This window comes from Coturnix japonica, chromosome 1 (assembly GCF_001577835.2).
Source record: "Coturnix japonica isolate 7356 chromosome 1, Coturnix japonica 2.1, whole genome shotgun sequence".
Classification (NCBI taxonomy): Eukaryota; Metazoa; Chordata; class Aves; order Galliformes; family Phasianidae; genus Coturnix; species Coturnix japonica.
In genome coordinates this window covers 22,020,451-22,041,976 of record NC_029516.1, presented here as the reverse complement: position 1 = coordinate 22,041,976, position 21,526 = coordinate 22,020,451, and the positions used below count along the sequence as shown (strand labels likewise).

At 36.0% G+C, this 21,526-nt stretch overlaps 1 protein-coding gene across 4 annotated transcripts in view; it reads right to left on the bottom strand.

Moving 5' to 3' along the window:
- Positions 1-21,526, bottom strand: part of CTTNBP2 (cortactin binding protein 2) — a 76,104-nt gene that overhangs the window by 7,015 nt on the left and 47,563 nt on the right. For 2 of the 4 annotated variants that reach the window (XM_032442906.1, XM_032442907.1), the window contains exons 6-18: positions 17,899-18,022; positions 16,379-16,529; positions 15,612-15,866; positions 12,818-12,935; positions 10,727-11,002; positions 9,727-9,822; positions 9,263-9,342; positions 8,246-8,332; positions 8,063-8,162; positions 5,806-5,958; positions 5,341-5,528; positions 3,335-3,513; positions 73-278 (exon numbers count right to left, since the gene is read on the bottom strand). In XM_032442906.1, the coding sequence (XP_032298797.1) occupies positions 73-278; positions 3,335-3,513; positions 5,341-5,528; positions 5,806-5,958; positions 8,063-8,162; positions 8,246-8,332; positions 9,263-9,342; positions 9,727-9,822; positions 10,727-11,002; positions 12,818-12,935; positions 15,612-15,866; positions 16,379-16,529; positions 17,899-18,022 (2,013 nt within the window). The remainder of the gene's footprint in view (positions 1-72; positions 279-3,334; positions 3,514-5,340; positions 5,529-5,805; positions 5,959-8,062; positions 8,163-8,245; positions 8,333-9,262; positions 9,343-9,726; positions 9,823-10,726; positions 11,003-12,817; positions 12,936-15,611; positions 15,867-16,378; positions 16,530-17,898; positions 18,023-21,526) is intronic. The other 2 variants (XM_015853526.2, XM_032442909.1) reach the window with 1 other exon arrangement.

The following is a 21,526-nucleotide window of genomic DNA, read 5'->3' as shown; positions in this document are numbered from 1 at the left end:
AAGGAACCAAACATTTGTAAGCTTCACTTTGGCAATACACAGTCACTTGCTTTCCGCACTGCTCACACTTACCTGTTCTGGGCAGAGGACAGCCATGCAAAACGGCTTTATTTAGCAAGATACTGAGAGCAGCTTTAACAACAGCTTGTTGACCTTGGCTAGGATTTTTTTGGGCTATTGTTTGCCCTGGTACAGACAGTCTTCTCACGGAGGCTCTGGAGAGTATTGCTTCTTGAACTCTGGGAGCTATCACAACATTCCACAACTTGGACATCCACCTGTAGATGATGCAGAAACAATCCTTTAACCTCAGAGAAAATGAAGAAAACTCCAGATTTTACACTTTAGTTAACATATCAGATTTTGTGCTTTCAGGAAGCTCGTATATTTTGAACATTATATTCCATATCAGCAAGGCACTGACTTGATTAAGGCAGATTTCATTTATTTGCTTTATATTCAAATGTTTGACAAAGCTTTTTTTCACGTTGCTTTGGCAAACACTTTACCAGATGATGCTTCTCCTCCTTCAAATATCAAGGCAAAATATCCTTTTTGTGCATAGGTGTAAGGCTGTAGGGTTTAAAGAACATCCCTGAAAGATATATAAGCACCAGAAACACCCTTCCCATCAACAACAAAAACCTTTCACCTTTGCCAGTGCATGGAGAAGTTTCCATGCTTGCAGGTGTTCACTCATAGCCTATCTGCTGCCAGCGTAGGAAAGAGAAGCTATTCATTCATGATTGCATCCTTTCCAACACTCTTCCATTTCCAAGCTTGTCCAGCTTACAAGACCTTTCTATTTGTACAGCTGCATCACTCTCATTTTGTTTATTTGATCTATGGTGAACTGCGTTTCCAGGATGCTGTGGATTTTCCGGATTGTCTGGAATTTAGAAACTGGGACTGATTACAAAAAATTGATTCGATGGGACGTGGTTCTTGTGGGATTTTAGCTTAAGAAAGAAATGTTGCACCTTTTAGCACAGAAGTGAAGAAGAAAATGTGTATTAGGAAATAAACAAATGATAGTAGTCACAGCTTAGAGTTCTCAAGGGAAAAAGGCTAAGAGCAACAGGAGTAAGGCACATCTCACATCTATAATGATCTTTTTAAAATCAAATTCAGTTCTCTTTTTGTGGGTGTTTGTTTGTTTGTTTATTTGGTTTATACTGCATGAGTCATTTTATATATATATTTTTTGGTTAGTTATGAAACACAAGACCAAAAGTTGGTGACACATAGCCGTGCAACAAAGCGCTAAGATTGAAAAAAGTTGGGTTACTTAGTAAAATAATTGGTACTGTTCATAAAATAAGCTGTACAATACATATTTAAGATATTCCTGGAAGCTTCCTTGCCATGATGTTACAGACACCATTCCATGAGTCTAGAGTTTGCTTCTACTATCCGGCTTAAGAAAGTAAACACTGTTATACTGTAACTGCTGAACTATAAGCAGAGCGTGAGAGGTGAAGTTATGTAAATTTGTATTATGTAAATATGTAAATAGCAATACTGCTAGCACAAATGGTCAGAAATGAATGTGGCAAAGATAATTAATTTGGCTCATTTAATGTAGCTGTTGATGGGCTGTACAGTGCCATCCCCTCTGAAATTACATTCCAGCCCAGTGTTTAAATTCAGTCCTATGTTTGGTTTTCATTTCTGCACATCTTGATCAAGACCCCAGTTCTTTGATACAACAGATATTTTGGAAAGACAGAGTATCCTCCACCCCTGTAAATAAGCTGTGAAAAGAACCTCTTTCCTGTTGGAATACCATCATTAATTCTCTAGATCAAAAACATGGGAAAAAGTTGCCGAAATTTTCCTCATTTATTCAGTCTATGCTCCAAAACATGTGAAATGCATGAAGCAGCACACAGCACGAAACAATTTCCTGTTCTGCCTCTTCCCAGTGGCTGGTTTTACCACTTACCCTGTGCTAACAGCCAACTCAGAGAAAAATCTGTTTCTAGATAGCTGTCTACTGTGTTCATGTATTGAAGTGACTCAGCGAAGCTTTAGCAAATGCAAAAAGCAGCAGAATAGCAGTGATAGCAGTGCAGAGGAGGGGCAAGGGGACAGGAGTTGCTAATAGACTGAAGTGACACCTACCACAGAGTTGCTAATTACATTTATTTATTGCTGGTTACATGACTATACTGTTAGGCGTTGTGCAGCTAAATTAGAAGTGGCTGGTAGACACTCACTGCAGCTGTACTTTTTAATTATCGCAGAATCACAGAATGGCCAGGGTTGGAAGGGACCTCAAGGATCATGAAGCTCCAACCTCTACCCGACAGGCAGGGCCACCAACCTCTACATTTAATACTAGACCAGGCTGCCCAGGGCCGCATCCAACCTGGCCTTGAAAACCTCCAGAGACGGGGCATCCACAACCTCCCTGGGCAGCCTGTTCCAGCACCTCACCATTCATAGTAAAGAACTTCCCCCTGACATTCAACCTAAATCTTCCCTCCCTCAACTTAAAACCATTTCCCCTCATCCTGCTATTATCTACTTTTTCAGAGAGATGAAATTGATAATAATTGATTATTAGCAGGCAAAAGCTGTGTTAAAATGAAGAGTCAGGTGGCATGTCAGTGTTGTAAAAGACATGATGGGGATGTGGTAATTATCTCAAAATAAAGCCTTGTGAATCCAGTCAAAGTTATACTTAAGACAAATCTAACCTCAGAAATGCATAGCTAAGATATCTATCATAATTCTTTTATTTCACTGGACATCTAACCACGTATCTATCATAATTCTTTTATTTCACTGGACATCTAACCACATGTACAGCTAAAAAGTATGTATCTGCCTTATTAACTTGGCTAATACAACTATGAAACTGTATGCATTTAAAAATGATAGCAGATGTTAGAAAATGTGAGAAAACATTCTACTTCTCCAAATTTTTTTTTTTTATGCAACTTCAAAACAAATCTATCAACTTTTCAACTTATAATTCTTGATTCTCATTTTGATCTGCTCCCCAACAAACAGTTTTCTTTATTTTGCTATCTGCAAATGAAGAGCATAACCTTTAAGAGGTTGAGCAAAATTAGCCATTTCTGTACCCATGCTACGTTAGAACCTTTGTGTAACTGAAAGGACTCAACAACAACAACAACAACAACAAAACAGTTCCAACTTCTGTCCTTCAAATACCGAACAAAAGTCTTAAAGCTTTCACTAACTTCCACTTAAATACTTACAAGGATGCTGGGTCAGATGAACTTGGGGAGAAAAATGATTACTATGTTTGTAATAAGTACATAGGTTGCACTGAACAGTGACAAACAGGAAACAGAAATCTTACTTCACTGTTGCTTGGCCATGCCCTGGCACCACTGGACAAGAGAAAAAATGTTTTGGCCCCATAAGAGCTTCAGGTGCTCCGAGGCGAGATAAGCAAGAGTTTAGCTGGTGCCAAACAGCGAGAATCCAGTCTATGATCTTGCACACAGGATCACATGGCGGAGGTAGTTTGCCTCTGAACTGCAGGAAGAGAAAGAAACATTGACACAACTTTAGTTCTCTGCTGCAAACACTTCCTCTGAGCACTGCAGGAAAGCTCGTCTGCTCCCCCTCAACTTTTTCTTCCTTCTCCTATCAGGAAAGTCAAGTGCAGACAACAACTGGTCAACATTTCTCATGGAGTATACTGAAATCTTGCTATATTAATGATGCTGTCATCATTCGGGTAGGTAAAGGAGTTTGGTAGAGAAATTTTGATCCAAGCCATGTCTCTGACCAAGTCAGAACACCACTGCTCCCACAGTTATCTGCTTTCATGTATTGCTTGGCCTTGTACTCAGCTGAGGATAAGTCCTTCTCCCTGATCTCAAATGATCTACTATCAGAGTGCCCCTGACCTTAGATCAGGCTTAGATCCCACTTCAGATCTTCTCCAGTGTAGGTTGTATTCTCAATCTTTTCTCCTCAAGTGTATGGAGAATTCTGATACACACTCGCACTGCACTACCCTCTGGTCTATATCTCATTTCTATCACTATCGTGTGTTTGCAAGACAGCAATTTCAACCATCCCACCTCCTTGCCCACACACAATTGCTACTTGCTGTCATTCTTTGAAAGGAGTCTGGAAACCATTCAGACCCTCAGCCAGACAGTGACTCACCATTTCTGCCTACCACATCAGTGCAGACATAAAAATTTAACACTTATGGAATAAAAGTAAACAGGAGAAAAAAGAACCTGAAAATAAAGTAATCTAAGTAATCTGTTAAGAATTTAATTGATACATTTCACTTTACTCCCTATTTATATTCTGTACCCCTGTTCCTGGTAGTCAAAGAATATTCAGGACTGTTTTAAAACTTTCTCATTATCATGATTGAAATTTCATCTTTTCAATCTCTCCAAGTCAATAAGCCTTTATAGATGAGAATTGGGGCACAGGGTAAAAAGGATGACATCTCCAAGGATAGCCAAGATACGTACAGCTGTACACTCAACTGACACTAGTTTTGCTGTCCCGGATCAGAACTCTTTACTACTGACAGTTTTTTTCTATTCCTAGAACAATTTCCCTTTTTAAGTCTGTCCAAAACTCTGCTGCCAAGATTATCTTCCTTTGCAGCTGTTCTGATTAAACTCCCCCTCCCACTCTCTAACACTGCCTGACTGTCTGCAATAGCTGCTATCACACTGGAATGTTTTTGTTTTTTTTTCCAAATAACACTCAAAATTACTGTTCTGCTTTTGGCCACATCTATCTTTTCATTTCCTATCCCCTATTTATTTATTCATCTTAAAACAGGCTTCCATCTTTATTCTCCTTTGGACTTTGTTGCAACTTCAGCAAACCTAATGGCTCAAAACGATTTCCCAAATGATGTTTTTCACTCTTTCCCGTTGAACTGCTTATTAAAGCTCTTTTAGCTGCATAAAGCTTAGACAATACGCACAGGGCATACCACTATCTTATTTTTGATATACAGAATAAATTCCTTTAGAAGGGGATTTTACATTTGCTGAACAGATTTTTACTTTATATACTCACAGAAAAGAAGAAAAAAAATACTTAAGGATATTTCATACAACAGATAAACAACGATAAGCAGTATCATTATTACAGCCATCTGTGTGTTTATGCCACATAACCACAGACACACACCTTCCTATATTAGAGCCAAGCACAACATCCACAGATATTCCAAATATCCCTGTAAATAGATGTGCTTTTGTTTTGCTTTTTCCCTGAAACAATTCAGTTATCTGATCAGCTTTTGACACTACTACTGTACACATTTCAGACTTGGTGAAGAACAGAATCAGGGAAGCTGATTCAAGTTCTGCTTACCTTGTTTATAACCTTTCTTCTTAAAAACCTCTGAAGCAAGCCACACATTGGTTCTCCATCCCACCTAAGCTGAACCCAGCGGAAGTGCTGCTGGACTAGTAGGTCAGATCCGTGAAGATGACACTTGGCGATTGTCCCCAATAAGAAGCAGTTCTCATGAAAGTAAAAGGCACCAGAAGCTCCATTTGCTAAAAGTGAACCATTACAAATTTTACTGAAATACTCAAATGTTTCTACTTGATTTCATATAAAAGCAAGAGGCAGTGACTTTATTTGAAAGAAAAAATAACACAACATATAAATTTCCCTTAAAATTTAACAAGGTGTATTTAACCAATTGCATTTCTCAACAGAAGAAAACAGAACAAATTACATTTTTCTTTTCTGATTTCCCCATTTTTTTACGTATTATAATACAACTGAACTGCAATAAAAACATTTATTCATGCCAAATTCTTTAAATACCTCTCTGAATAGTGCAAGAATTGTCTGAGCTACGATTCTCAAGAGGTGCCAGAAAATCTCCGAGTAATTCAGATAAAGATGCTCTCTCCAGATTCTCTAAAATCACAATGGTTGTCTTGCTTACAGGAGGCTGTTTAACTGGGACCAGACAAGCTGAAATACAAAAATCTCATGAATGCCCCCTTATGAAAAAGCATCGTTATTTATGTACATGCAACTTTCTACAGATACTCACACAAAGTAAATTTTTTTCCTAATTTTTTGCCTCTTAACAAGGTTGGAGGAAGCCGGACAATGTGCAAAATTAGATGTATGAAAATAGTGGAAAGAATCTCATACAGTGCAGTAGTGAAAAAGAAATGAAGGCCATTCAAAAAAAAAGAACACCAAAATTCATGTATAGGAAAGGTTTCCACAAATAAATAGCAAAATAGCAAAGATATCTGGAAACATTTATTTCCATTGCCACTACTTCATCCTAAACTTTTAACATCTACTCTTTCATTCCATTTAGTAATAAATGGATACAGAATATTCTGGGACTATTCTGCATTTGTAGGAAACTTAATCATTCTGAACATTAGCTGTTTGCTTGCTACTTTTGTCTCTTCAGAAGATCTATCAGTATCTCTAAGTATCATCCAAATAAACAGAGATAGTCTAAGGCACAATTACAAACAGTAGCACCTGAATCTAATAAGCATTAAAATGATATGTTATTTCATACTTCATTTTTTCTCCTGACTTCAATGGCATATGTTGAAATCTAAACAAGGAACATGTTGAGTAATAGCTCAAAATCAGTACAAAATCAGTTATAACAATTTGTGGAATTAAAAGAAAAATTAATGTGCAAAAGTCAGAGGAGACCAGAATCTTTGTCATAATATACAAGGCACAAGCACAGAGGAAGTCTGGAAAAAAAATGGATCCATCAAATTATACATTCTCAGCTTGGTTTGTTTAGGCAAAAACAAACTGGCAGAGGACAAAAATGCACTCCAAATTCATGCTGGACATACACTGGTTGTAAATATGACAAAGAGGAAAGAGCAATCAAAAAGAAGTGAGCACAAAAGAAATTAAGAGAGCAATCAGACCTAAACTGGACTTTAAAACTCAGGCTGCCAGTCAGACTTGGGGGGGGGGGGGGGGAAGTAGGAGAAAGCTACAAAGGGGGTGAATGCAGATACAAGGCTGAGAACTGCTTTCAAACTGCCAGACTGTATTTGAGCCAAAAATAATTTGAACAGTGCTAAGGAGAAAAAAGCATCATCATACCAGCCTTCAGGTTCTTATATTAATGATCTCTGCATAATACATTGTACTATATGTTACACATGATTCCCTGTCATTTTATATATAGCATATATTGGTTTTTGTTATTATTATATCGCATAGTTGATACTGTAGTTATACTGTATAGTTGATACTAAGAAAAAAAAAATCAGAGTTCAAATGTATGGGTAAAATGCAGTACGAACAAGTATGCCAGAGAAGATTTACCTCATCTTTCACTTCCATTCCTTCATTTATTTATTTGTAAATATTTTCTTTTTTTTTTAATGCCCTCCCTTCCACACCTGACCAACCCATATGCCCCCATTCTTCTGGTTCCATACTTCATTTGCCCATTCTCATCGACATTTTTCTTTGACTAATTTGAACTCTTTTCTCACTCTTACCAGTGATTCATCACTAATTTACACAGGTGAAATGTATGGATGACTCTAAGAGTACTTAACTGTGGAGCATCCAAGTAAAGAGACTTTAGTCTACATGTAGCAATTCACACCTTTAACAGAAAGTTATTCATTTTAACAGAAATTCAACATTTCCCTGTACTGATGGGACATAATACAAGCACACTAGCATTTGCCTCCCCAGGCAACAAAAATTGGGCATGTGACAACACATAAGCATCTAGTAAGTAAACAAGCATGTATCAAAAATACGTGATCTGACTTTTTAAGAATTCCTTTTCTGCTGCTTGTATCCCCACTTATAACTTCTCTAATATGTATGTTTTGAAACATTAGCTACAATTAGGCAACATTAGATTTTTTTCTTATTCAGTACATTTGAACTTTATTTCTACTTCAAAGTTTAGACTCTTATTCTCCAAGTACCTACAGAAGTATGAGTTCTGATACAACACACCACTCACTAAGCAAAGCTTTTTAATGTATTTCCTTTCTTTGTATGAACAGAAAATTTCCTACCAATTACTGAGGTCAGATTGATTAAATAAGCTTACCACTACTGATGAACAATTCTGCAAGCTGCTCCTTGGAGAAACCAGCATCCACTTCAACTTTAATGATATCACATGTAGATCCTGCAGCCACTTGTTTTTGCTGTGTTGAAAATTTATGGATTTGGTGAAATAGTAAATACTCCAATTTACAAACTAACTAACTTTGTGTGTTTGTGTTAATACCTTCATGCAGGCTGCTATCTGATACGCTATGTAGTCTTGCAAACTCCCTTCTGGACCATGGAAGATGACATTATGGTACTGTTCAACCTGTAGATAAACAATATATTATTCTTGAGAGCTCACAGGCTCAGAATTCTTTTACTCAGATTTAAAATATACAATGTTCATATGACATGTATTTGATATATTTTTCAAAGCTGTTCTTTTAAGCAACAAAATTCTATCCAAGGACACAGCTGAATTTATGCAGATTTTAAACTAATGATGACTTGATAATTAATGTTAACATGCATGATCTTGGAAAGCCAACACACATTATCTGATTATCTCTACATTTTCAGATACTAAATAACTTCTGAGAGCTACATAAACTACCCACCTATCAACATCACATGTACATATATGTATTACACCCAGGTCATTCTGAAAGTAATGTCTTTTCTTCATAGATATTTCCATGTTAGATGTCATTTTGTCAGACTGCCCCTCTGCTGCCATCTATCACACAGCAACAGAATTTAATGAAATATTGGTGTAAAGGTTCAATCCCTACTATCATAATGCCAACATCCACCTCTGATGTTGTGAGCCAATGTAATAAAAGAGGAGGCATTACCTTTGTAGCACTCCTTGAGTATATGTAAATATATAAATAAAAGCTGTTAATAAAAGCCTAGCCTCAATTGCTTACATGAATTTTTATTTACTTATTTCCCAAAAGCTGTACTTATCTTTGTAAGATATAAAAGAGCTTTTAATATACTTTTTTGAGCAGTTCAGTTTATCAGATGGCAGCTATTTAAAGAATGAAGTGAATATCCTTATGTGACTACAATTATTGGGAGAAGGTTTAAGGGGGTTTTTATTTTAACATAACAACTTTTGTCCTACTTCATTTTTTTAGAAACCTTTTCATTCTTTCACAGAGTAGAAGATTACATACTTTTTAGTCACCTCTATTAACTTAATATTTTCACAAATGAGTGACATGTGGAGAGAAGCTGCCGTGGTACTCACCAAGCGGAGGTAGTTCTGAAGAGTCTGAAGATGGATCATAGATGCATAAGTCACACTATTTAGGCAGCCTTCTTGAGGTCCTTTAAAAAAAAGAGATAAGCAAATAGCTTCAACAAATCTCTCACGTTAAGAAGATACATATGCTTTTTATGTAGTATCAACAACTTCCTAAAACTATAGGCTATGTAAATTAAAATAGTGAAAACATCTATCAACATAGATCGGCAGTTATCCATGACATAAGTAAAACAGATACTACTATACCGGCAGAAAAGGGAATAGGGCTTTCATTTGCTGCTGCATTTTCTAAAAGTTGTAAGCCCTTTCAAGTCTAGTTAAAGAATTAACAAAATATGACATTTCTGATTACCAAGTGATACCGAAGAAAAAAACCAGTGGTGATTCTGAAATATTTAACTGAGTGCTTTGGCAGACAAAACTGAAAACAATGAATTGAAACTTACCAAACAAAAACACCGTGATATGCTCAGCTCTGTTCTTCTTCAAAAAGTCCCATGGTGGTTGGGGAAAAATCTGACCTGTTGACCATGAAATGTTTCCTGTTAAAAAGAAAAAATGAGAGAGAGATTCCCTGAATAGGTAAAATGTCCTATATTCAAGCATAAAGAATCGCTTGCAGAGACTGTATACCAATTTGACAAAGAAATCAGTCTCATGTACTAAATACTACTACTGTTTGATAGAGGACTAATGATACTGATGCTTTCATCCAATTAATAGATGAGTGAATAGCTAGATTGCCTTTACATCTTCACACGTAATACACTACCCTTTCAGTAAAACAAAATAACTTGACCAGTCTAATACATGAATAGGGTTTTTTCTTGAGGGGGAGCACTTAAGATGATGCATACGAAGTTTCAGTGGCCTATGCAGCTGTTACTAGTACTCCATTCCGGACAATTTTCTTACTGTTTTGATCCTTTAAAAATATAAAAATATTTTACTTTGTTAAGTGAAACTACATAAAACAGGGGATGTTCTGTTCTACCTATTCTAATCTAAATCTAGATTTACAGTCTAGATTTACAGTACAGACAATTGCAAGAGCTTTGGTTTAACTGATTTTGTTTCATGAATAGTAAAGATACCTCTTTTAGATTTCTAAATCGAGTAAAAAGTTAATTGACTTTAGACATCAAGTTCCCCCAAATGGCACTAAATACACAGTTAAAACTAATGATTACTTTCATGCCAGCATGTTTAAAGTTTCATAGTCAGAACTGGCTTTTCTCAGTCTAACATCTGAAAGATCAAGAAACCTAAGATTTTTTTAATCTTTATAGTAATACTTGAACAGCAAGCATAAAAAACTTTTTATTAACTGAATCTGTAGTCATGATAGCATTGATTAAGTTCAGCAAATGTCAGTATGGGATAAAAGTTCACAATTTCAAGAAAACATTTCAGTTTTGCTTTTACTTCATACGCCGATATTCATACCTAGTTTGACAGATAATATACTGCTTGCACTGAGGCCAATGTTGGATTCTGCAGCACCATTAAATGACAGCTCTTCTAGGCTCCTCCACCCATCAGAAGCAATTGCTTGGAAATGATTTGTCACTGCCTGATTCACTGCTTTTGAAAAATCATCCCATGTTGTTTGTTTGCGGATATTTAAAGCACATATTGTATTTTCTGTATCAAATTCCTCAGTACCACAATGGGCTGGTTCAATGCCACTGACTGAAATCCTGACAGGCACATTAAGAGCATCTGTTGAAAAAAAAAAAAAGAAAAACAAAAATGAGAAAATCTGTAAAACTCAATAAAAATTATACTATTATACTTTGAAGACAAATAACATCTAATATTTAAAAGGAAAGCCACAGCGTGACTCCTGCTGTAGAACAGCAAATGTAAGCAGAGTAAAGGTCACCACAAAACCAAAGCAATGATGAAAAACAAATATCAAGGTATCTATTACAAAAAATCATTATTATTAAGTTCACTTAAATCATAGGAGGAAAGACAAAACTTACTTAATCTTGTATTTTCTCTTTATAGACTAACTTCTTATAAATTAAGACAGATGGTAGGTTGCTTCTCAGTGTTTAAGTTTATTGTGGTTGTGCATGGTTTTATTATCAATGTAAAAAGGAATTTTTTGGCTCAATTGCACAAGAGGAAAGCACAGCCAAGCCAAATGTCTTTAAAACAAACTAAGATAGAAAATCCACTTAGAACTGTGCATTTGATTTGCTAGTGAATAAACTGAGAAGGTATTAAAAGAAAAAAAAAAGTAGACAACTTACATATGCATTCTAGAAAAATACAGTGAAGTAATTTCATAGATTCATAGAATGGCTTGAGTTGAAAAGGACCTCAAATGTCCTCTAATTTCAGCCCCACTGCCACAGGCAGGGTTGCCAACCACCAGGCCTTCCCAGAGCCACATCCAGCCTGGCCTTCAATGCCTCCAGGAATGGGGCATCCACAACCTCCTGGAGCTAACTATTCCAATTTAAATTATTTTAAACTTTACTCTTTGAAAACCAGAACTAAATTCAACAGAAGTCTATATGGATCAATCAAATGACTAAAAGTGAAAATGAAACTAGTTTCAAACTTTACTGTACAAACAATATATTTTAGAAATTATTCTTAGAAACCATTTTAGAATTTCAATTATAGAAACTGAAAATAAGTACAATTAAACTGCAACAGAGGAAAATGTGAATCAGAAACAGCTCACAAAGCTTCCCTAATTTCTTGAGAATCAGTGAACTTGACTAACTATAGACCTACATCCCACAACATGAACACAGAAGAAAGTGTATAAAATACAAATCTACAAAGTCAGTACTTCTGACTCTACAGAGAAACAGAAAAACAGAATTTGTGAGTGGATGGACTAAGCTGTGAATCAAGAAATATCCAGGTCAGCCAACTCCACTGGATTTTAAGAAAACTTAAGGAAGAGGACAGGCTCCAGCAAAAAAATAAAATAAAAACAAAAAAATCTTCTGAGAGAAGCTATTCATGCTGGTACAGAGAAATTGTTTGATGTTTTCTCTAAGACTTCCTTTGAATAATAAGCAAAAAATTGCCATAACTACAAAAAAGTGACAAATAAAACAGTGCTTTCAAAGACTAGATGACTGTCTTAGCCTAAGGAAATATGACAGCTGTCCATCACTCATGCTTTTTCTGCAAGAATTAGAAGAAAAGACAAGAATGAAGGTCAAGGAAGAAAATAGCTTTCGAAAAATGAGTTACCAGCATTAAATTGAGAAATTTTGAAAGTACACTGGTATTTGCATGTGTAGAGTGTGCCAGTGTTTCATATGGCATAAACGTACGGTACCAAAAAAATATGGTAAGAAAGATGTAAATCATTTAGTACTCTCCCATGAAACTTTATCACAAACTTTTGCAAAATCTGGAGAACAATGACTTGCTAAGTTAAAAAAACCAATAATTTTATGGTGACAAAAAAATGGATGACTTCCCTCTTAATATTTCCTCCTCTTTGTGCCACATATTCTTTAGCAAAGACATTTTTGCATGCTGCTGATAGTAGTTACTTACTTAAGTTTTCTAGAAGATGTTTGCAATCATCAGTAGCAACATCATGTAATGTTCGATTACATTTATCTTTTTTTTCAGCCTCTAGTCCACCATGGCTACAAAGGATTTCTAGACAGTTCTGCAAAGGTAAGAGTTGTATTATTTTCTTGTCCATTTGCTATATCAAAGAGTTCTACCAATATGCAGTTAAAATTCCTAAATGAAATTCTTATACATGCATTTCCAAAGATCAGCTCAACTCGCTAGTTGAAAACTAGGTGTACTGCATGGTAGTCTTGGAAGTTTCAAACCAAGATTTGAAAAAGCAGAACATACACAAGCCAGGCATCTTCAGTCTTCAGACATCAAGTGCTGATCCACTGAAGTGATCAATTCTTAACATCTGGTCACTAGTTTAGACATTCACATAAGAAAACACAAGTCTTACAACACGTTGCAATATGATAAAACAGCGGCCGTTTCAATACAGTCTGTTTTGAAGGTCTGGGCCTTCAAAGGCAATTCTCAAGCACAATACAGACTAAATAAAAAACTTTTCAAATGGCAATACAATTTGCATTTCAGCAAGGATGTGGTTCTTCATGTCTTGCATCTGACTGTCAGACAGCAAAAGAAAAACAATTGTTTTAAAATCACTGCAGGCCTCCCCTCTGGCTGATAAAATTCAAATATTTAAAAATATATGTAATGTGGTTAACAAAAGCAAGGATTCATTACACTCAATTAGAAACAAGGTGCTAGCAGATCAGTATGGATTGGTGTAATCATTCCGTAACAAGAAAAAAAGTCACTTATACAAATCTTTCAGAACGAGAAGAAAAAAACCTCAGCTATATTTCAAATGTTGTTTGGTCTGTGGACAGAAGACTGATAAAGTTCTGATTTCTAATGGTCACCCACTCAACAACCATATGGGTAGCCTGCATGAAAGCATTGCCATTCTCAAAAGTGTCTTTCGAGGACTGATATCCACATTAAAAAAAGTACCGCTATGAATTATCATAATTAATACTGTACTGTTAACTTCTGGATTTAAGAGAAATCAAATGTTGGAAAGTACATGGAAGCAGCTAGCAAAAGTTCCAGTTCAGAACAGGGAATTGTAGCAAGATTGGCTGCTGTTACTTTTTACAGCGGCTGTAACAGAAAGACTTCTGCCAGTACATACAATACTCTTGACACATTTCATAAACATAATAGTCATTTAAGCTGTAGCTCCCCATGAGACAGAATTTTACTGGATAGTGGTTCCAGCACTTGTCAGAATGTTTCAAAAATCAATTAACCAACTAAATACGCCATGAAAAATTAATCAGAAAAAAAAAAAAAGCAGCATATTTTCTCATCAAGTTGGTTAGTTTAACCATCTCTCAAATAGACGGAATGAATGGAAGACAGCAGAAAGGAAAGACTGAATTGTGATGCTGAAAGAGTGGAGAAAGGAAGGGAAAAAAGAAGTGGGATAGAACAAAAGATGAGGTTCATTTCCTCAGTACAATAAGAAGCTTTGTTGGCTCTGTTGCCTGTGATTCAGTAGCTAAAATGCTTTAGCATAGCTTACATGTAAATTATTTATGCCTATCAATCTTGAAAACCTGTGCAGTACCAGTACTATTTACACACAATTACCATGTAGAGTTATGAACTACATGGCATTGGCAGAGGAGGTAAAAGATTAGAGAATGGAGCTAAAGTGTTAATAGTACTTAAAGATGGTTATTAAGCAACCTCTAGACTCTTAATATCCCAAACATATTTATTGAGTCAAAAATGCATTTAATAAAATAAACATATCTTAATAAACAGAACTTTTAAACCTGTGGCTATTATAAATTTATTATAGCAAATTTGTCAGGAGAAAAAGCATATCTAATGACAACTGAATTAGCCTTGCAGCCACAGGATACTTTCTGAAGTCTTGGCCTGTATTACCATAAAATTTGTTCTTCTGTGTTTAGCATTCATTCTTCATTTTCTCTTTGGATAAGAACAGTAAGATCTGACCGACAGCTGATAAACAGATAAATACATCTTTTCAAAAATCAAGTAAAATACTCCATCTCAAAAAATCTTCCAGTGCGCAAACAGATCTGTCAGGTTTGTCCCCCACCTTATCAGCTTTTCCCTGCTCCTAAGCTTATTAACTGCTTGCTCCAAATAAGTAATTAATTAACATATTCTTGCAAAAATGTGATTAATGTTTCTTTTCCTGCTGGGAAATTGTTTATAGTTTCCAGTTACATTTAAAGACAATTTAACGATGGCCATCTAACATCCATATTAAATACATATCGTCCAATGAACAGGCATTTAAGTAGGATTCACATCACAGTCTCACAGTCTCACAGTCTCGTGTGGGTTGGAAGGGACTTTAGAGATCATCGAGTCCAACCCCTGGGATTCGAGCCTCCTGTGTAGCAGAGCGGCACTTCTACCACTTGCGCCACAGGGGAGATTCAAACCTGGGCCTCCGGTGTTGCAAAGCAGCATTCCTACCACTACGCCACCTTAGCTTTGAAAATCTGTATCTCAGCTAATCATATTCTCTATTTTGTTATTTCCCCAGAAGTATGCATTTAAAAATAATGATTCATCCCATTTAAGCTGGATATGTAGCTTCTGCAGTTAATGATCCAAAAGAAGCATCCTCCTGTCTCTATTAAATCGAGTGTGACAACAAGTGAAATAAGAAAATTAGACTTGCCTCCCAAGTTTTAGTTTGTCAGAGTGAAAAAAGAGGATTTATCTCACATAAACACCAGCAGGTTACTGTAACTTGTTCACATGAACTGACCTTAAAGCCTTTTGATGCTGCTATGTGGGCAGCAGTCCAACCCTCTTTGTCAGCATGGTTGATGAGATCTGCAGAAATAACAGGTTTTCTTCTACTGTTACAGCCATCTTCTCTGCTCTCCAAGTCAAAGTAGTTTGAATTAGGCTCTATATCAGCAAAAGAGTTCCCATTGTTTGGCTCTCCATAGTACATAAGGAGCTTGAGACTGTCAACATTACCAGAATCCACTGCTGCGTGAATGGGTGACCAGCCATCCTAAAGAAACAAAAGCAAAAAGTACACTTCTACCAAGCACAGAAAAATGTCTTCAGAACTCATACTAACAGTGAATCTGAATGGAACACTCTGCTTGGAAATTAAACCGAAAGATAAGATTAACATATTAATCCTTTGGGAAATGGAATTACTTGTATATATCAGGGGAGAAAGAAAAAGAAGAAAGGAAATGTAGCACACTAATTTTACAGTTTTGAGTAAGAGTTCTGTTTTGTATATCTGGTTCTGGAGAAGAGCCTGCAGCAAACTGCAGGCTGAAGCTGATGTAAATAAATTGATAAGGAACTCATTTACTTTAGGAGACTTTACAGAAAATATACAACTTAAAAAAGAAAGTGTGATGCAAAAACATGATAAAATCTCAAATCACATTATATTTCTAAGATTTAAAGAAAACTTTAAATAAATAACGTAATTTTTTTCTAGGTGTTTGCAATTATTTGGTTTTATACAATGTAAACTTCACAACTTTACAAACCGTTTTGACTTACACTGGTTTTTACTGTTCGATCTGCTCCTCTTTCCAACAAGAGCTTAATACAATCATTGTTTCCATATTTGCAGGCCAGGTACAAAGGTGTCTGTCCTCTTTCAGCAGCATGGTTAATATCAGCCTGATACATAAGTAATAATTCTGCACACCTACAGCAAACAATAAGGTAGTAAAATTACCCTGTATTTGACATTCAAAAATGTTAAAACTTAGACTATCTATATCTATATCTAAATATCTAATTTGCACATGGCAAAATACCACTTCTATAGATGGAGATCAGCCTGTGATTTTATCCATCATATACACACATAGGCTAGTATACTTTTAAACTCAGGTACAATACTGAAAGTAAGCTTGAAGGGACAGTAAATGGAAACTACCCCAGAAAGGTGTCTTGGAGTGTGTTGGTAGCAGCTATGGCAATAGAACAGAAGACCAAGTTGAGGGGTCAAGAGAACTTGTTTCTTGACAGGGGCTTGCACTGGATCCAAGATCCCGTACTTTCTCATGTCTGTCCAGTTTTCTTCCCAATAGGGTTAGCTCTCTCTCCCTACCTCTTCCCAGCATCTCTGAAGACTTCAGAAACAAAATTACTTTTAGTCTATTCTCTCTGCACTTCAGAAATGGTTTTAACAAAAGATAACGCCCATATAATCACTTATGACAACTTTTTTTTTTTTTCAAGACAAAGGTGCTCTGCAAGAGGTCATCCAGTAGTTGCTTCCAACTTCCAGTTCTGTTTCCTACAATTCTATGACACACAGCAAAAAGTAAATAACTAAATAAATAATTCACTGTGTCAACTTTCAGCGCCTCCACTTAAGAGGAAAATAAATCATCTGGACAAACTGCTGTACGTTGTTTCCCAGTATAAAGAAATGAGAGAATTTTCCAAGCACGCTGTCATAGAACACCCATCTCTCTAAAACAGGAGCTTCAAAAAATAAAAGGAAACTATGGTAAATACATTTTGAATAAGTTTCTTTGACTCACACATAACTTTCTGTTGTTTAAACTTACTGATATGAAAAAAAACTTAAACCTTTTTAAAAAAAAAAAACAACTAAGTCTTTTTTGATTGTTTAAAGTCTTTGATTCTATCACTCATACCAACACTTAGGTTCTTTTGTCTCTGTATATGATAAATCACAGTTCTCTATGCTTAAAAAAGTTATGAAAAACTAATTTATTTCCTCCTCCTTTGGTGAATTCCTCTATTATAGCTGACGACATGAAGAAAATTAAGAAATTTGAAGGCATGACTCCTGTGCAGACTAGTATCACATTTTGCTTACTAAGAGTACACAAGTTGCAATTGGAAACAACAAAGAAAAAGGAAAATACCAAAAACAGAAAGGCATGTGAATAGGAATTTGAGTAGTTGCTTTCAATAAATGGTATTTAAATACTAGTGCATTCTTAGCTGTAAATGAATTTTAAGGATAATGTATATAACATAATGTAAAGTGCGTATAAATTAGAGTAAGAGCTAATGGGAAAAATATTAAGACTTACTTGACATGTCCCTGAGCAACTGCTGAACACAAGGGTGTAAAGCCATTTTTATCAGCAGCATCAACTTGTGCTTCTGCAGTCAGCAGCAAACTCACGCAATCTATAAATTGAGAATAAACACAAACTGATACAACAAAAACAAGTGGTTAATACTACCAGAAGATAAGACCTGCTAAAGCAGCATTATCTTGAAGCAACAGACACCAGTCTTTTTTAAGCATACACCACACTTTAATGAACCAAAGTAGAAGCTCTTGAAGAATATGCAGGAAGGAGCTGAAAATGCACCACTACTGCAAAAAGGTTCAACCCAGATCCCAAAAATAGATTATCCCATTAGCTGCCTCTAGTGGCAACTCCCATAGTGTTACCTCATTGCTGTATTTCTGAAGCTGGAAATTTGAATTACCCAGTAGTCACACTGACACCTCTAAAATGGCAGCTGCATTGGAAATGTTCACAAGCTACATGGAACTCAAACAGCAGGCTGACCAGTCTTGTTTTAGGACACTGACAGAGTTGCAATGACTAATAAGATGAGCTTACAAAAGCAAACCAACAAACAAAAAAAAACCCCAACCTTTCTGACTCAAATTTTTCCAAAATTACATGCTAAATATAATAATTAATGCTAATTAAGATAACTAATTACATGGTAATTGGATAGGTGTTCATCTATATATTGTACTATAATGCAATTAAATTTGAAGAAAACACTAAATCTGCTCAAGAGTCTTAATATTTGTTCTACACAAAAAAAGTCTTCTCTAGCTAAAACTTCTACTTTGAAAACACTCCCAGCTCAGACAACAGTTCTCACTCTTGACCCAATTTCTGAGCAAGCTTAATTCTTTCTGATACAGAATTGAGGAAGAACATAGAGATGAGCTTTGATAGTGAAGTTTATCTCTAGACACCAGAAACGTATCTTCAGAATTGCTTAGAAATCTGACTCATCTAAAACGTTTCTGAACTTACTCAACTCCTGTTGCAACTCTTTCAAATATTTAAATGCGGATGTTGTGGAGCTGATTAAACAAATAAATTAAGAAGTAGGATTCTAAAACACTGTAAGTCATTATACTGCAAATTAAGAGTCTTAAATATGTAACCTGATTTGAAATGGCCCTCCTTTTTTTTTAAGGTTGCTTGTGTGGGCAAGTTACTGGAACTTAATATGTTAACTAATTTAATTACTCTTTCCATGTGTAAGAAAATACTAATTAAAGTGAAACTGTATTTTCCCTCACTTTGTACAAGAAAAAATACTCATGCCATTTTTCCCTTTTTCCGTTGTCAACCCCAGTCTTACATTAAACCGCTAACTTGGAAAAAAAAAGGATTCCTGCTTGGCATCCTAAAATACTTCTAAGGTTTTTAAAGGTTGTATTTGGTGAGAATACTCTTTGATGTTATTCACAAAGCATATGTTAGCCATGCAGAAGCAACAAAGATTGTACAGAACAAGACCACTTTTCCAAAAAAGTACAGTTAACTCACTTATTGATTAGCAGAGCAGTCAGGTAGTAGCTTATCTATGTGAAAATTCTGTTTCTGGTGTCTTCACTGGAAAGAGCTGTTTATTCTCCAGGTAGGTGCAAGCATGAGGAATTACAGCTACTTTCAGAAGGCATAACCTGAGCCAGCAAGCTCTACAAAACCTGTTCTTATGGCACATCATGTAGAAGAGTAAAAGTCTCCAAGAAGCCTATGTCCTTTGGATGGACTTCTGATTGGGATTTGGAGGAGGGTAATTTGGGTCTATCCATACTCATTAACTTCTATTCTGCCATAGAAGCAATCAGCAGTGGAGGGAATATATCAAAAGGGCAAATACAAGACAGACACTGATGTCACTCAGTTAAAGGTTTTGGTCAAAGCAAAAGGAAAAGAGGGAAGTTCATTAGCGCAAACACCTGGAGACTTCATTGCTCTCCATCAAAACTGGGTGGGTACTTCTTCCAGAGTGCTGGCAAACACTGTGCAGATAGATCCAGTGGCTTGGCAGAGCTGACTCCATGAAGCTGTATGTCTGCACCTCACTCCTTTCTACTTCCCACATACCAGTTTTCCCTATCAACCACTGTGCCACAGCCTCCAAATACTCAGGACAGAAGAGAATTGATTACATCATAAAAGTATACGATTAACACATAGCTGAGTACATAGGATAATAATTATTCTCTTCACATTTCTATATTAGCAACTCTTGTTACTTATTTCTCTCTTTCTCAACCCCCTTACATATGACAGAGAATGGTTAGAACTGCCAATGCTATGCAGGTATGCAGACAGATGAGGCTTTGGGCAAATTCATCTGGTTTAAGGTGTCCCTGCTCATGGCAGGGGCTTGGAACAAGATTATCTTTATGCTCCTTTCCAACTCAAACAGTTCTGTGATTCTGTGTAATACCCATGTGATTTACTGTGCATTTTATCAAATGTGTAGCTGATTGAAGCGACTTCTGCTTTGTTAGTGGATCAAACCAAAATGGCCTGATGAAACAATCTGTTCAGTTCTCCCAATTAGGTGGCTAAATCATAAAAAACAAGCTTCCCAGCACTCATTCAAACACAAAGGAAGTATTTGTGTATATTTTTAGAGTGAAGTTGTCTCTCTCAAGACATACAGAATGTGTGAACACAGAAACAAAGAAGCTGCTATGAACTTCATGTGCTGGAAAGGAACAAATATCTGCTGCAGCCCTCAAAGGGCAACTGTTTATGAACAGGAAAACTATCGATTTTGCAAATAGAACAAAAATTAGGGAAAGAACATTTGAGTTTCTCTTTTATTGCATAGCTGTAAATTTTCTCTACAGACTGAATTCAAAGGACACAACAGCTGCTGCCACTGTCTTGGTTACAGAGTGCTCTACCTTTTGTCAGTCGTCTACAGATCTTAATTACTCTATTTATTCACCGAAAGCATATGGAGGCCATTTGCTTTTCACTCTTCCCAGACACTCTGTAACACAGTGTTTGTTTCTGAAGGGGTACGTGTGATGGGAGCCCCTAACAAATCCAGGGCTTTTCTTTTCCTCTGGCCAACTATTTCCCAAGAGAAATAAAAAAATCTGGTTAGTTGACTGAGAGGAAACAAGGGGTCCCATAAATAACCGAATCTATTTAGTCACTAACTTCAGCTTGAAAGTATTTTCGATAAATCAAATCATGGTGTTCTTACCCTCTAGGTTAAGAGTATGTGTTAGGTATTTCATAGAAAGAAAGGAGGAGGAAAAATGTACTGTAAAGGCATTGACAATCCTACTTAATGCAATGAAAAAGTTTGTAAAATTAAATGGCTTAATCCTTCTTAATATTACACCAGTGTCCCTTTTTTTCTGGCTGTTTCGTTAAGAAAGCTATTAAATAGGACTTATTAAAATAAGATACTAATCCCTATAATTCTTAAATCTATATGTATTCACATAGAAATGCTCTTTAGTCTGAATTTTGAAGAGCTGCATCTTATCTATGCTATTTGGAACAAACTGCATGTAGCAAACAAAGGATTACATATTGAAGCACAAAAACCTTTCTCCAAAAATACTAATTGTTCACATCACTCTCAATTTTCACACAATCTATTAAGATATAAATGCTGCTGCCGTGTGATTCTCTCATT